This window comes from Charadrius vociferus, unplaced genomic scaffold, assembly GCF_000708025.1.
Source record: "Charadrius vociferus isolate BGI_N301 unplaced genomic scaffold, ASM70802v2 scaffold174, whole genome shotgun sequence".
Lineage (NCBI taxonomy): Eukaryota > Metazoa > Chordata > Aves > Charadriiformes > Charadriidae > Charadrius > Charadrius vociferus.
In genome coordinates, this window is record NW_009648441.1 from 1,175,394 (window position 1) to 1,189,626 (window position 14,233).

At 37.1% G+C, this 14,233-nt stretch overlaps 1 protein-coding gene across 2 annotated transcripts in view; it reads left to right on the forward strand.

Moving 5' to 3' along the window:
• The window catches only part of PTPN3 (protein tyrosine phosphatase, non-receptor type 3), a 96,598-nt gene that overhangs the window by 38,891 nt on the left and 43,474 nt on the right, over window positions 1-14,233 (forward strand). Inside the window, exons 10-13 of one of the 2 annotated variants that reach the window (XM_009885440.1) lie at window positions 89-152; window positions 5,334-5,506; window positions 10,339-10,473; window positions 11,976-12,152. In XM_009885440.1, coding sequence (XP_009883742.1) covers window positions 89-152; window positions 5,334-5,506; window positions 10,339-10,473; window positions 11,976-12,152 — 549 coding nt within the window. The remainder of the gene's footprint in view (window positions 1-88; window positions 153-5,333; window positions 5,507-10,338; window positions 10,474-11,975; window positions 12,153-14,233) is intronic. The other variant, XM_009885441.1, reaches the window with a different exon arrangement.

The following is a 14,233-nucleotide window of genomic DNA, read 5'->3' on the forward strand; positions in this document are numbered from 1 at the left end:
TTAGGCTTGCTGTACACAGTATTATTTTTCATTGTTTTTTTCCCTCTAGTCATTTTTTAGAATTTCATAGTTTGTTTCTTTCTTTTAGGGTGAACATATTAAAAATTTCCTTTAAAAGGAAAAAGTTTTTTATACAACAACGGCAAAAACATGTAAGTAGTCATTTTGTTTTGCTCAAGTGGTCCATTCAATTTTTATTTTTTTTTTTTGCCTTAAATGTTAAGACAACAAAAGGCTTTGTTGTGTTAACTTGCATTTAAAAATCTGTTTTGTTAACTTGCCCTTGCTATTGTGGTCCTTTTATGCTTGCTTTGTTTCCCATTTTTGTTTCCTTTCCAGCATGGAGTCTTTTCACATTCAGTCTATTGGACTATATCTTACCCATGCGGGTTTCTTCTCCCTTGGAGACTTCGGGGAAAATACAAATCTTCATCCTTTCTCCAGTATTTTGTAATCTGGCATATTTCCCTTTTCTTGCCAGCATCTGCTGCTCTTCTCTTTGATGCTCTCCCTGCCCAGTAGAGTGCCTCACTGCAGTGAATCTACTAAACAGCTGCTTATCCCATCTAGTAGGACTGTGTGAGATCCCTTCTGCTTATGGGGCTCAGAGTTCCGGGAGAGAGGAAGGTACCTGGAGAAAAGGACAGGTCTGTAGCTGCAAGACATGAGGTTGGAAAGGGGGTTAGTGCATCTCCTGCTGCATGTAACATGGAGCACTTTAGAAGTTGGCAAAATATGTGAAGATAGTAGTCAAAACCGATGTACTATAGCAAATTTAAGAGTGGTGTTCATAATGCTGTGTTCTTTATGCAGAACAGTTGCAATATTAAGCTATTTAATAGAAAAAATAATACTGATTACAGTATTATACTGCCACAATATGAACAGATAAATTAAGCTATCTTTTGAGGAAGAGATAGGAATATTTAATGATAGGAGAAAAAAAAAAAGAAATTAGTGACTAGCAGATAGATAAATATTTTAGTTCAGTTGAGGACAAAACTCAGATAGTAAAAGGTAAGTACTAACTTACACCTAAACTTTATGAAGGCTCTTGTAGTAAATGAGTTCTTAAACTGGTAGGAGCTGTGTTACAAGAAGACCTCTTGACCCTCATCAATTAGGCGGTCACTGAACACAGATTGCTAGGGAGGCTTTTTTTTTTTTACCCAAAAGGAGAGTATTTTCATATTTTCACCCCCACCCTGGTTTGGTGGGTGTCTCCCAAATTTAGGAGACGTTTGGTTAGTATCTAGAAATAGTGTTATTGCAGTAATGCTTGCACACATAGCATGCACAAATGAAACTGTTTTCTCTTTTGAGAGAGTGTGTCCTAACCTGCCATAGAGGGGTCTTAAGTTTTCTGCAAGCTGTAGCTTTCTAAATCAATTGTTTATACCTAAACTTGTCTCAGTCTGTTCAAATGTATTTCACTGTATGAAGAAATGAGTGGCTGGCAAACCATTCTACTAGCTTGTGAGTGTAACTGTATTGCACTTGGTGTAATTGTATGACGCAGGTGCTACCTTCTTGTAAGTTTGAGGACTAAAAATTCACTGGTAAGGTGTCTTACTGAATTCAAAAGTGTGCAAATATTGGCAACTGACAGCAATTTCAAAATGTGTCCGTGAGAATAAATGTAGGAGCAGAACTCAGCGTGGTTAGTAACAATGGATAGTAAAATGAGCATACTTGCAGGTTTCTTTGGAATATGGAGGAATAAAGTCTCAATATGTAACAGTCAGTGGACTCAAAGATCATGTAAAATATGTATGTTCGTTGCATAAAGACTTTACTGCTGTCAAAAGTTGAATTTCTCTTTCTGGAAACCTGTGTCACCTTCGAAGAGGGCAGCATTCTTAAAATTTGTTCAATTAAGCTTTTGTTAAATGGTGACGGTTCAAGGCCCTTGATTCTTTCAACTAATCTCCTCTTAAGTGATCATAGTTCTTTATTTCACAGCCTACTGAGATTACAGTAATGCACACTGTATCTTGCTTGGAGAGCTACAGAACTGTAGGAAAAATAAGGCCAGCCACATGACCTTTTTACTCTTTCTCACTAGATATGGAAAAAGCAGACCAGGTGTGCTATTAAATCTCCAGATATATCTATCCTTGTCAGTTAGCCCCCTGTGCCTGAGATTTAGGGCAGCAAGTCTGCAAGCCTGCAGTATTTCAGTGTTATTGCTTTGAAAATCTTGCTGTCACAGTGCAATGGGAGTGAGGGGGCAGCTGGACTACTAGGGGTTTTCTCCAGAATGGTGGCTTGCTTGAGGAGTTTGTGAGGGCAGATGACTGAGATTGTGTCAGCCTTTGGATTTATCAGATTTTTGCTTGGAAGTGCAGGAGGGAATAGTAAATGAGGCTGAAAGTAAGGAAGGTGGGGAAAGCAGAGCAGATACTACATATTAGTAGGCAGGATTTTACTAAAGATGGTGACAATGATATCAGATTTCAGGGGTTTGTTTGTCATACGTAGATTTCTTTGCAAAAATCTGCAGAAAGTTCTCAAAGGCTGTGAATTTGCAGTCATCTGGGATGCGCCATGCTTCATTGATTTATTCTCCTTATTTCTTACTCCTTTTTTCTTTCCTTATGCCTGTGTTATGAAGACTCAGCTTACCTTATCTCACTGTCCCCCTGCTGCTCACCTCCTCTTTTACCCTCCTGCTGCTTCAGCCAGTTGATCAGCTACTAGATAGAAGTATGCAATATTTCTATTTCTACTGAGAGCTACATAAGGACTGAGGAGCAAGACTCATGAATCCATGAATGTCTGATGCTATGAAAGCTCATGATACGTAGACTTAATGAAAGGTGGAAGATTTAAGGTAGGAATAGGAACTATGATGGTTTTCAGGCAACATCTTAAAGCTTCCAGCAGTGAAACTTTATATCCGGTGTACTTATCTAGTGCTTTAAAACAATTTCATTTTCTGTGTATTAAAATGTTTTTACTTCAAATTCTCTGTGAATGGAATAGGCATGTCTGATCAAAATTATTCCCTGATGCTGAAGTAGCAAGGGACTCACTTTAGATATTGAGAATTGTTCCCTTTACCTTAATGATCAGAAATTTCTCTAAACCTCCTTTCTTGCTAACTATTAAAATAACATTCTTTTTGGAACTTGAGTTGAGAAGTATGATAGGGACTAGATCCTTGGATCCCGCTAGAACTGTCTTCCTTAAAATGGTGCATCGATTTAATATTGTGACTTGCAGGGTGGGCCTATTAGTCAGCCAAATAATTTTTTTTTAATAAAAGATTTTGTTAATTTAAAAATTGACTACATTTTTTCTGAAAATTCTGAAACTATTTGTCCTAGCATATGTGCATATTTAAAGTTTTAGCCCACTTAGAAGCTGTTAAGAAGATTCTGTGGCAACAGGTGGGAAGAACGTACTTGTGGCTTAAAGAGCAAGATTTGTTACTAATTTAAAACCAGAATATTAGATATATTTAATTCTTATAGTTACACTATGGATTTCCAGTATAATTGAGATGTTTGGATAATCAAATTTTTATGGCAACTGAAAGACCAGTACCCCAGGCTGACAAAAAATAACATACAATTCCTTTTATTTGTCTTCTGGAGTAGTATAAAAAATGCTTCAAATGATATTCAGCCAACAGAGGGTGTGTAGGAAATGCTGCTTGTTGTTAAATCTTTAAGTGATATGTACTTTTTTTTTTACATTGCAAGAAATTCTGAGTTAAAGTTTCACTATGCTTGCACACTTTATTTTATATGAGCTAATTAGAAGCAACTGTGGTGAACTGACAAAGATGAATTGGTTCCATTAGGCATGAGGCTCCAATAACATAACCTACTTCCTAAATAAATGTTTTAATAGATATAGGGAAAACATACCTGAAAGATTGCAATCAGTTAATGTTTTGCAGTGCCTAGGTAAAATCAAGGGGCAAATCCTTTCTATCTTTCCTTGAGATTCTCATTGGTTTTCTAAAACAGTGACGTCAGTCATAGATTCTCTGAACTAGTCATAAAGTGACTTGCAGAATGTGGCATTGATCTCTGATACATGGCATTTGTAAAATGTTGCCTAGAAGTAAGAATACAAGAAAAATAGCTTGATTATTCCAGTCCAAATGTTCTATAGTTACTTCCTAGTAGGATCGTTGCTGTGAACAAACAAAAGGACAATGGCAACAAGAAATCAAGGCATTATCCAGGTGGGACCTCTATTTCTTGCTGGACTGAGTCCTTTAATAAAAAGGCTTTGCAACCAACATCCTGACTTTCTCCAAAGTGTGAGCTCAAAAGAGAGCTTTACTGAGATGGTTGCCTGGCTAATTGTATGCTACGGTGTCAAAATTCGGTCATAATTGAGAGCAGCTGAAGATGAGAAATGATATCAAAAACTTGCTTTTTTTCACTGAAGTGCTGAGCTGTGATAGCAATTAACTCAGGTCTCATGTTACCTTTCTGTCTCCTCTTTGCTTTACTCTTCATTCCACTTTCTTTGCACCAATAACTATATTAACTAACCAAAGCTCTATTTTGTGGAAAACTCTTGGGATCTGAAACAGCGCAACAAGTGCTACATTTGGTGAGGGCATAAACATGGGTGGCACAGTTGTTACATCTGTGTTTCACTGGCACTTTGGCACTGAAGTTACAAGTAAGGGTTTGCACCAAGACACACAAGCTTCATATTCAGCTTCTTTTTGATCTCCTCATTGTGGCCTCATGTCATCCATCCAGAAAGCAGCTCCGGTCCCACCACAGCTAATTTCTTTCCCCCAATATGGATCATTGGTAACATCTTTAGTATCTTCTAAAAGACTGCCAAGTCCTTTTGCTTACTATGCTTTTTGCGTACTATGGCTCTTGAAAGAATATTATTGAATTGAAGCCTTATGTCAACAGTTTAAATTCAAAGATTGAGGGGTTTTTTTCCCTTTCTACATTGCACCCTTAATGGAATGTTTAAGAGTTTTGTTTGTCATAGGAGGTCAAGATCTGACTGGATACCTGAAACTATATTTAGCTGTTTAGTATTATATTCAGGTATAAAAAAAACTTTACTGCTCTAGACTTAAATATTTCATTAACACTGTCAGGATTAGGAATTGAGAAACTTTTCCAGTATTGCTTAAACTTTTAAAGTGTCTGTTTTGCAGTTTAGGATTTCGTATAGTCACAGGGCTTTCCAGCTCAAAATCTACTATATGCTGCTTTTTTTTGTCCCCCCAAGTACATTTTTCTTATCTAAGCTGAAATTAATATTGCTGTTGTTTTATGAGTTTGTTTACTGTGTTTGAGCTACTTGTATATATTGAAAAATGGTATTTCTTACTGTTACAGAATGAATCCAGAGAGCATATTGTTGCCTTCAACATGTTAAATTACAGAGCATGCAAAAATCTATGGAAATCTTGTGTAGAGCATCACACGTTTTTTCAGGCAAAGAAGTCACTACCTCATGAAAAAAAGATATTGTCACATTATTGGACCCTGGGTTCTAGAAATCCAGCAAAGTAAGTATTGTCTGAAAGCATGTTTTGCTTTGTAATGGGAACAGGAAGATTTGTGTCAGAGATAGCTCAAGTTGGAGTGGCACAGTTCAGTTTTGCCCGCAGCTGTGTTCCAGTCTGTATGCGAGCCATTTGACAAGTTATATAGGTTCACTTTTGGTTAATGCGACGTGGTGTCATTACAACAGAATTTTTCGTATAATTTCCTAAAAAGGTATCTGAATATATGTTTTACTGGTATGGATTAAACTTGCTGTTTCAGTTTGAGGTATGAAACACTAGAAAGTAAAAATGTCATGTAGCTAATGATCTAATAAGAGAATTTGCAGTACAGATTTGTTTTGAACTGTTTACCCCTTAATGTCATATACACACTGTTTAATACGTTAGGGCATTTTCTGAAGTGCGTCATACCAACCACTCATTACTGGCATCAAAATGAAAAACTTTGTCCCATCCAAGTATTCAAGATATCTTGTGATATCTTTTGTGACACTTATCTTTTATTTGCCTCGTAGTTTCATGGTGGTTTCTAAGATCTAGCTCCCTGAAAGTAATACTTCAGAGCATTTCATTTTGCCATATGAAGTTGGAATTGTTCCTTCTTATATGCACCAACTGTGCCCTAACTTCATGAAACTTCATCTGCCGGTTTATTGTCTAGTCACTTGATGTTATAATGTTCTGCATTTCTTCACAATTGACCTTTATTTTTGCTATCCTCTGTGATTAATATATTTAGTTCACTCTTTTCTCTAGATCAGTAGTGAATATGTTGAACAGAAAAGCCCCCAACAGATATCCCTCAAAGACTTCACTTCCGATCTTTTTTCACTATAAATCTAAAACATTTTTTCCAATTCTCTCTTTTATGTCACAAGCGAAAAGGTAATTCCTCCAAATGAGGACCCTATTCTCTAGCTCCTTAGTTTCTTTATGGGTTTAAGAGAACTTGGCAAATGTCTTTTTAAATCTTGAGTAGATTAAATCACTAGTTTAAAGTGGGAGGTTATACTCAAGTGGTTCTACTGTTTCATCTTAGAGGCTTTTAGATATTATATTTTTTTATAAGTATCAGTCCCTGTGATTTCTTTCATTATGTCTTATGTCATTATCTTCTCTGAATGTGAGATTTTGGAGGATTCTTTGGTCCTTTGATCATCTGTAGTCTCTGTAGACTCTAGAAATCTGCTTGTTCTGATGATTTTTGGAGAAATATTTTACTGTTTTCTTTTTGTTTGTGGGTGGTGCTGTTCATGTTATTTTGCAGTGTGTTCCCCTAACAGTTTAACTTTACATCTAATTTGATAGGTTGATTCTCTCTTTCCTGTTTGGATAAGCTTTGACTTTTGAATGATGTCATCACACTTCAAATAGCTTCCCAGACTTTGGTGGCTGACTGGCTTGTCATACTGTCATGTCTCTTTAGACACTGCAGAAATTCATACCAGTGGACAAGTATTGCTTTTAAATGAAGCACTTAGCCTGTGGGGGCTGTCCAATAGTAAGAAGGCTGATAAAATGTTATGTTTTCCTGCGAGAGTGGAATTACATATTTTCACTTGGTACTAGATCATAGCTGAAGCAAGTAAAACAAGCAGTTGTATGAACAGTAACCTAGTTTTCTAGTGCTTTACAGATCTGGATTTTGAGAATTAGCTCCTCTATAGAGTGATACGCACTTGTTCTTCCTATAGTGGAGGTTTTGATGAGGTGACTTTCTCAAAGCTTTGTAGGATTGTCAAGTTCTGGAGTCCTTTATTTCTCTCAAATTTGCAAACAGATTCAGAATCCCGATGCTTGTATATACATGTGCACACACAGGCGTTGCACAGCCCTTGTCATGTAAGAAAGAAAACAGTGCAAGTTCCAAAGGGTACCAGTTTAGTATCATTCCAATTTTTAGAAAACATTGGATTTCTGACTGTTACGATTTCTTGATATCCTGTAACATGCAGGATAGTTCTCATTGTTGAACTGAGGTACTAGGAAAGATTTTTCTTTTTCAAATAATTTCATGTTCTGAGGCATCACCTCTGGTGAATTGCTTATTTAGTCTGTTAAGGAATCTCAAGGGAGAACTGTTTTTTTTGATACCTTCCATCAGATTAACGATATCCTCTGTACTAATGCATTCGTTGGCCATATTTATGCCAGCAATGCAACAAGTGTGAAATTTAGGATATACATGAGTCAGAAATGACTCAGCAACCTTTACTATCAGAGACTGATAAAGTACATAAGAAGCGACAATAATTTTGAAAGACTTTCAGTAGTTCCTATCAACTTAATCACTGTCACTCAGCAAATTATTTTCTGATAAGACTAAAAAAAAAGGTGTGAACAAGTAACTTCCAAAGCTACATGTCTTATATTGAAAATTTTTACTTTCCTACTTGTTTGTGGTTGTGAAATGTTGTAAGAGACAGCATTAGCATCCACGTTCCTTTTCAAGGATGGCTCTCAGCTCATGTGGAAGCTATGCAACCAAAAAAGAGATTCTGCCTTCTCCCTTATGAATTTTGCATTGAGTAAACGAACAAAGAAAAACAAACAAAAAACCACAAACCCGAACACACACAAAACCCCCACCAACCACACCATACAACCCTGGAGGTTTTAAGATTGACTTGTCTTCAATAATTCTTTTCATCCAGCTTCTGTCAGCTTTGAAGAGGGTGACATTCAGGTTTTACCACCTAAAGTATCACAAATTTTCCTCTGGAATTTGTGGCTTTCTTGTACTAGGTTGTTTTTTTTTTTTACAGTCATGGGGGGCAGATATCCTAGTGTTTATTGCATCAGTTCAAATAGTTGAACTCTTGTAACCTTTCAGTACAGTTTCTTATTTGCACATCTCTCTGCCCTTCTGGATTCTCTTAGCTTAAGGTACTAGTGGAGTTCCATTTAAATTAGGCTGCTGAGTTGTATAAATCGTCTGTAAGCCTTTTTCTAAGGACAGGTTGAATCACATCTCCCAGATTCTGAGAGGTAAGTTCATTCAACGTTTCCAGACTGAATGCTGAATAACCTGTCCTAGGCACATTCTTATTCCTTGCTGAAAAGCTAAAAATGTACCTATTTTTTTCACAAAGGATAACCTTGGTAATAGATGGAAGCAAGGAACTGTGACCTCAAGATATTACAGCCCATTCCAGAAAGGCATTAGCAGCCTCTCAGTATGTTTGCTGAGAAATATCCTCGTATTTGACATCTGAAGAGCAGCTACTTGGAGTTCAGGAGGTTGTTTATGCTATGTACTGAAGTATCTAGAGAATATATCACTCCAGTGATTCTGTGGTCAAGGTTAGGGCTCTGGCTTCTATCACACGACTTAGGTTGCACATCAAAAGTCACATGCATTAGAAAATGCATGAACAGGCACTAGTAAAAAAGGAAAACTGATTAGCGCAAAATATGTGGAATTCTTCAAGATGCGTTTTTTGTAATACATCCTCTTTTTCCACTCTCCTTCTCCGCTCCACCTATGTAAGGCTGCTTTGAAAGAACTCTTTGTTTTTGTAGAAGACCAGAGTAGTTTGTGCCTTGTCATTGGTATTCAGAAGACTTACAGAAATAAAATGGATAATGCAGGCAAAAGCTTCTCCTGAGTTCATGGACTGTGGTTTTTACTAAGCTTAAACACATCCATGCGTAACTGATTTTGACATATTGTTTTCCCTCGTTGCTTCTTAAACTGGGAGGAGCTTTGAAAGTACACATTTAGAAGATGAAGGCATTAATTTGCATTAAAATTGTGAATAAGATATGTAAAATACTTCAGAATATTAAAGTTTGGGGTTGCTTTTTTTTTTTACTAGTATAAACAAAAAGCATAGTTAAGGTTTGATATTAACATGAGTAGTATCCACAGCATGAACAAGTTTTTTAATCCTATGTAAAATTGAGACATTTCAGCTCTATAACTCACATATCTGCTATCCCAGCCACCCATTATGAGTCCACTTCAGGACTTAGTGAGCCAAAGGTGGTTTCTCTGTAACTCATAAATTGCTTCTTTTCTGTGAGAAATCCTAGACTTGTAAACTTGAGGATGAGCAGCTTGTCTCTCTGCTTGTCTGTCTTTGAATGCTGTGTAAAAAGATGCATAACTTTATCTCAGTTTCGATCTACTTAAAAAATTTCTTCATGCTGTGTAATTCCACTAGTCAGATATTTTTATTGCTTTCCTAGCTGAGGTTCTGATTCTGATACAACCCTTGTCTTGCCAGGTTCTTGTCACAAGAAGCGCTCCAGACTTGGGGATCCACTTTTCATGACAGATCTTTCTCTAATGGTTTGTTCCTGTAAGGAACACATCACTCAAATGTGACTTCCTTCTGGAAATAGAGAATGGTCTGGTGTAGCTCTTACTTGCTGAGGCAGCAGGTAGATGGTTAAAATAGTCCCATGTTCAATGAAGCTATTAGTGAATTATGACCCCTTTATGAGTTGTAACAGGGAACAGCTAGAATCTTTTGTCTTTATTTGAACCATGTTTTGTCAGGTACTTGGCTCAGTGCCAATAGGACATACCGAATTTCCTGTTTTCCCCTCCATCTTCTTAAACACAATTGGGTTTAAAATAACTCCCAGAAAAAGTTATTTTTACCCAGGCTTGTGATTAACATTGTAGCAGGGATTAACAAAGAGTTTTATTGCCACAAGTGAAGGACAGAAAATTATTCTGTAAGAATTCAAATGCATGAGTAAGGAGGTGTAAGCATAGGAGACTCTTTAAAACACATGAATTATAAAATTGGCTTTCATAAGCACATTTTATTTCATTTAAGTTTTCTATGCAAAATATGCAAAATAATTTTTTTTTTTTTCAGGTCTGTAAACAGCCAGTACTGCAGAAAAGTTATAGGTGGGATGGTTTGGAACCCATCTATGAGACGATCTTTATCTGTTGAGCATTTAGAGACCAAAAGCCTTCCATCTCGATCACCTCCTGTTACCCCTAATTGGTAAATCCAGTTTCAGCCTTTCTTATACCTTCCAGCCTCCTACCTTTTCTCATCGTGTGTACTCTAGCAGAATAATTATGTAGTATGTACATACATATTTTTAAACATTGTTATTCTGAGAACATATATGATGACAGGAGAAGAGTGCGTGTCACTTACCTCAACTTTAGCAAGGCTTTTGATACTGTCTGCCAAAATATTATACCCAAGTTAAGATAATATGTTCTGAAAGAGTGGACAACAAGATGAATGATTTAAGGAAAAAAAAATGGTTGAATGACTAGACTCAGAGGGGAGTTGTTAATGGGTCATACTCTACCTGGAGGCCAATAACAAGTAGACTACTGCAAGGGTCTATCTTGGGACCTGTCCTGCTTAATATCTTTATGACCTGGAGGAGACAATGGAGTGCTTGCTCATAAGGTTTGCAGATGACACCAAACTGGGAGGATGAGTCAATCAGCTTGGGGGCAGGGCTGCTGTCCAAAGGGACCTTGATAGTCTGGACAAATGGGCCAATAGGAACTGCATGAAATTCAGTGAAGACAAATGCAAAGTCCTGGGAAGGAAGGACCCAGTGCAACAGTATTGTCTGCGATGCGACTCTCTGGGAAAGGACCTGGTGATCTTCATAGGCAGCAAACAGTACATGAGCTATCTGGCAGCTAAGAAGTCCAACAGCCACCTGACGGTATTAACAGAATTATAGATGGTAGATCAGGGAAAATGATTATTCCCCTTTTGCTCAGCATTCGTTAGACCTTATTAGCATGCTGCAGCCACTTTTTTGTCCTCTAGTACAAGACAGACACCGACAAACTGGAGCAAGCTCAGCAAAGGCCACCAAGGTAGTCTGGAAGCTGAAACAGCCTATGAGGAGAGGCTGAGACAACTGCACTTGTTCAGCCTGGAGAAGAAGGGGTTTCCCGGATGCCTAATAACAGCCTGGGAATACTTAGGAAGAGGCTAGCTGGAAGATGAGGCCAGGTTCTTCAGTGTTGCATGGTGGGAGGGTAAGGCAATGGGTATACATTGAATCAAGAGAGGCTCTGTCTGGACATAATTAAAAACTGCTTCATCACAAGCACAGTTGAGCAGTGGGGCTTAGAGAAGCCATGCTGTCTCTCTGTATCCTTCAAGTTTTTTGAGATCTGACTGGATAAAGCTTTAAGCAGTCTGCTCTGACTTCAGTTGACCCTGATTTGAGCAGGAGCTTGGACTAGATGAGCTCCATAGGTCTTTTCCAACCTCAATTATCCTACGATTGGAACTTTAACAATACACGTAGTATTTTTTGGGGGGGGGGAGGAGAACAGGTCAGCTTAGTGTGCTGAACCTAGCAGTGTATGATTGCCTTGTATGTCATACAAAATGTTTAAAAATTGATTATTTAAAGTGAGACCTATAGGCCTGTTATAGACATAGATTGCAATAGGATAGAAATTTCACTTTGATAAAGTTTTAAGGACTTAAAACTTGTGTTTGTGTTCCTTATTTTTAAGGCGGAGTCCTAGGCTGCGTCATGAAATTCGTAAACCACGACACTCATCTGTAGATAACCTTACAAACGAGATTAGTTATATTACGGAAACAGAGGATGTTTTTTATACATACAAGGGCTCTCCAACATCAAAGGATAGTGATTCGGAGTTCTCTCAGAACCGTAGTCCGCAAAGGAGGTAAGAACTTCTGCAAACAACTCATTGCCTATTTTGATTTTTTTAAAAAAACACCAAACAAAAACACCAAACAAAAGTTTCTTGGGCTTTAGTATAATAGTCATCATCTGTTATAATATTAAAATGAGTTCAAACAGTTTTATGTTTTCATGAGCTTTATTTTGACAAATTGCTAAACTGCAAATGCTATGATACCAAATGACCAGTTAAAAGCAAACCAGCCCTTCATCCCGAGACAATTCTCAGTAGTCTCAGTAAAATTAGAGAAGCTATTAAGGCAGGCCTGTTCATATCTGTAATATCCTGTTTCCTAGTACTTCTGCACTCCTTTCGTACTTGTTATAAACACTTCCTTTTTTGGGGGGAGGGAAGGCTTATTGACCTCTTAAGAATTCACTTATGTTCCACATCATCAGCTTAGCATCATCAATTGAAAGAGTTACTGCGTTTGAGTAAACACAAGAACATAATAATGTTAGCAGTCCTCCATCTTTTTCTTCCTCAGAGGGGTTTTAGATTGCTAGTCTAAATGCAATCTCTGCTTTTTGCCTTGAGGCATTTTTGCTGTATTCCTTGAGGACCAACTTTGTTCTCCCCTACAGTGGTCTAAACACTGCTAGGTTTGTTTCCAGGGCTTGAAGCACCTATTTTTGTGCACTATGACATTTTACATGTGGCTTCACTCTTATCTTAAGGGGGCATTTCTTAATAAGTAACTTCAGATTAACACAATAGTCACTTCGGAAATAACATACAAAAGCATTGATTGTTCAGTCTCCAGAAGAAAACTGAGCTACTTTAAAACTTTCACTGGGGAGAATACTATGTATTAAAATGCAGGTTCTTTTGTAATGTTACAAAAGGAAAATGGTTTCTAGTGATCCCTAGTAACTTTAAGGCAAGATGTGTTTGTGAGAAGGAGTGCATTAGTGGAAACTGATAGTACTCGCCTACCTGTGTGATAGTGTACAACTACTAATGGTAGCTTTAAATTCTGGATTTAAACTGTTTTCTTCAAACTTTAATTTGTTGTTGTTATTTAGGTATTGTTACTAGATGACAGCAGAGAGATTTCTATGAAAGCAGGGAAAAATTAACATGTATGCATATTTGGAGTTTGTCACTGCGGTGTTTTAAATTACCTATTTTCCTGACTGGAATTCAGAAGAACCTTAATAGTCATGATAATATATAAAGGTGATGCCTTTAGATGTTGTGAGTAGTCACAGATAGGAAGCCATATCTTTGCTGCATTTTAACATTTACAGATTATAAACTTTTAGAAGTATTTTCTGAGTAAAAATAATGAGAGGCAGACCATAAAAGGAGATGATGAGGGTAGAAGCTGTAGACAGAAAACTAAGTTACCATGCTGTGTTCTGTGACTGGTGGTTTAGTGTTGTTGGGGTGGTTTTATTTTATTTTCCTTTTTCTTTTCTTCGCCTGTAGTTTTTTTCCTTTCCTTCCTGGTTCACCTTTCCTACACCTACTGAGAATGGAGTGGGAAAGCCTGCTTTTATGCTGTTTCTCAGACAGTGAAAATAGGATGTTCTAAATTTGAAAATAGCAGATTAATTTATTTTCTGAGCACTAAATGACTATGCTGTAATTGAGTAATATCACTCACTGTGGAGAAGATTACTGTTATTACCTCCTATAAACCAAATTCTCTATACATCTTATCCCCAATGCATTCTTCGTTTCTTGGGTATGTTTATGATATTTGATAATCTGCAGATAACTGAAAAAATGCGTGTGTAGATCTGATGAATTTAAATTTGAAGTGTGTCTTTTGGAAGGAGAATGTAACTCATGAAATGAATGACCCTTTCTTGTACTGTTACTTCCGTGAAGTAAAATGGTGATTAATAATTTCCTTTTTAACAATTGAGGTAAAATATACAGTAACCATACAAATCAAAAACATGCTTCTTCTCCACACTGAAGTTTTCAACAGTTTGTTAGTCCAAGTTCCAGATTTTCTTCTTTTATATTCTTACAGTAGCCATTACTAGCTTCACTCCCCTTGTTGAAAAATGTAAAGTAAAATTAAGTATATATGTAGTCAAATCTCTCTTTCC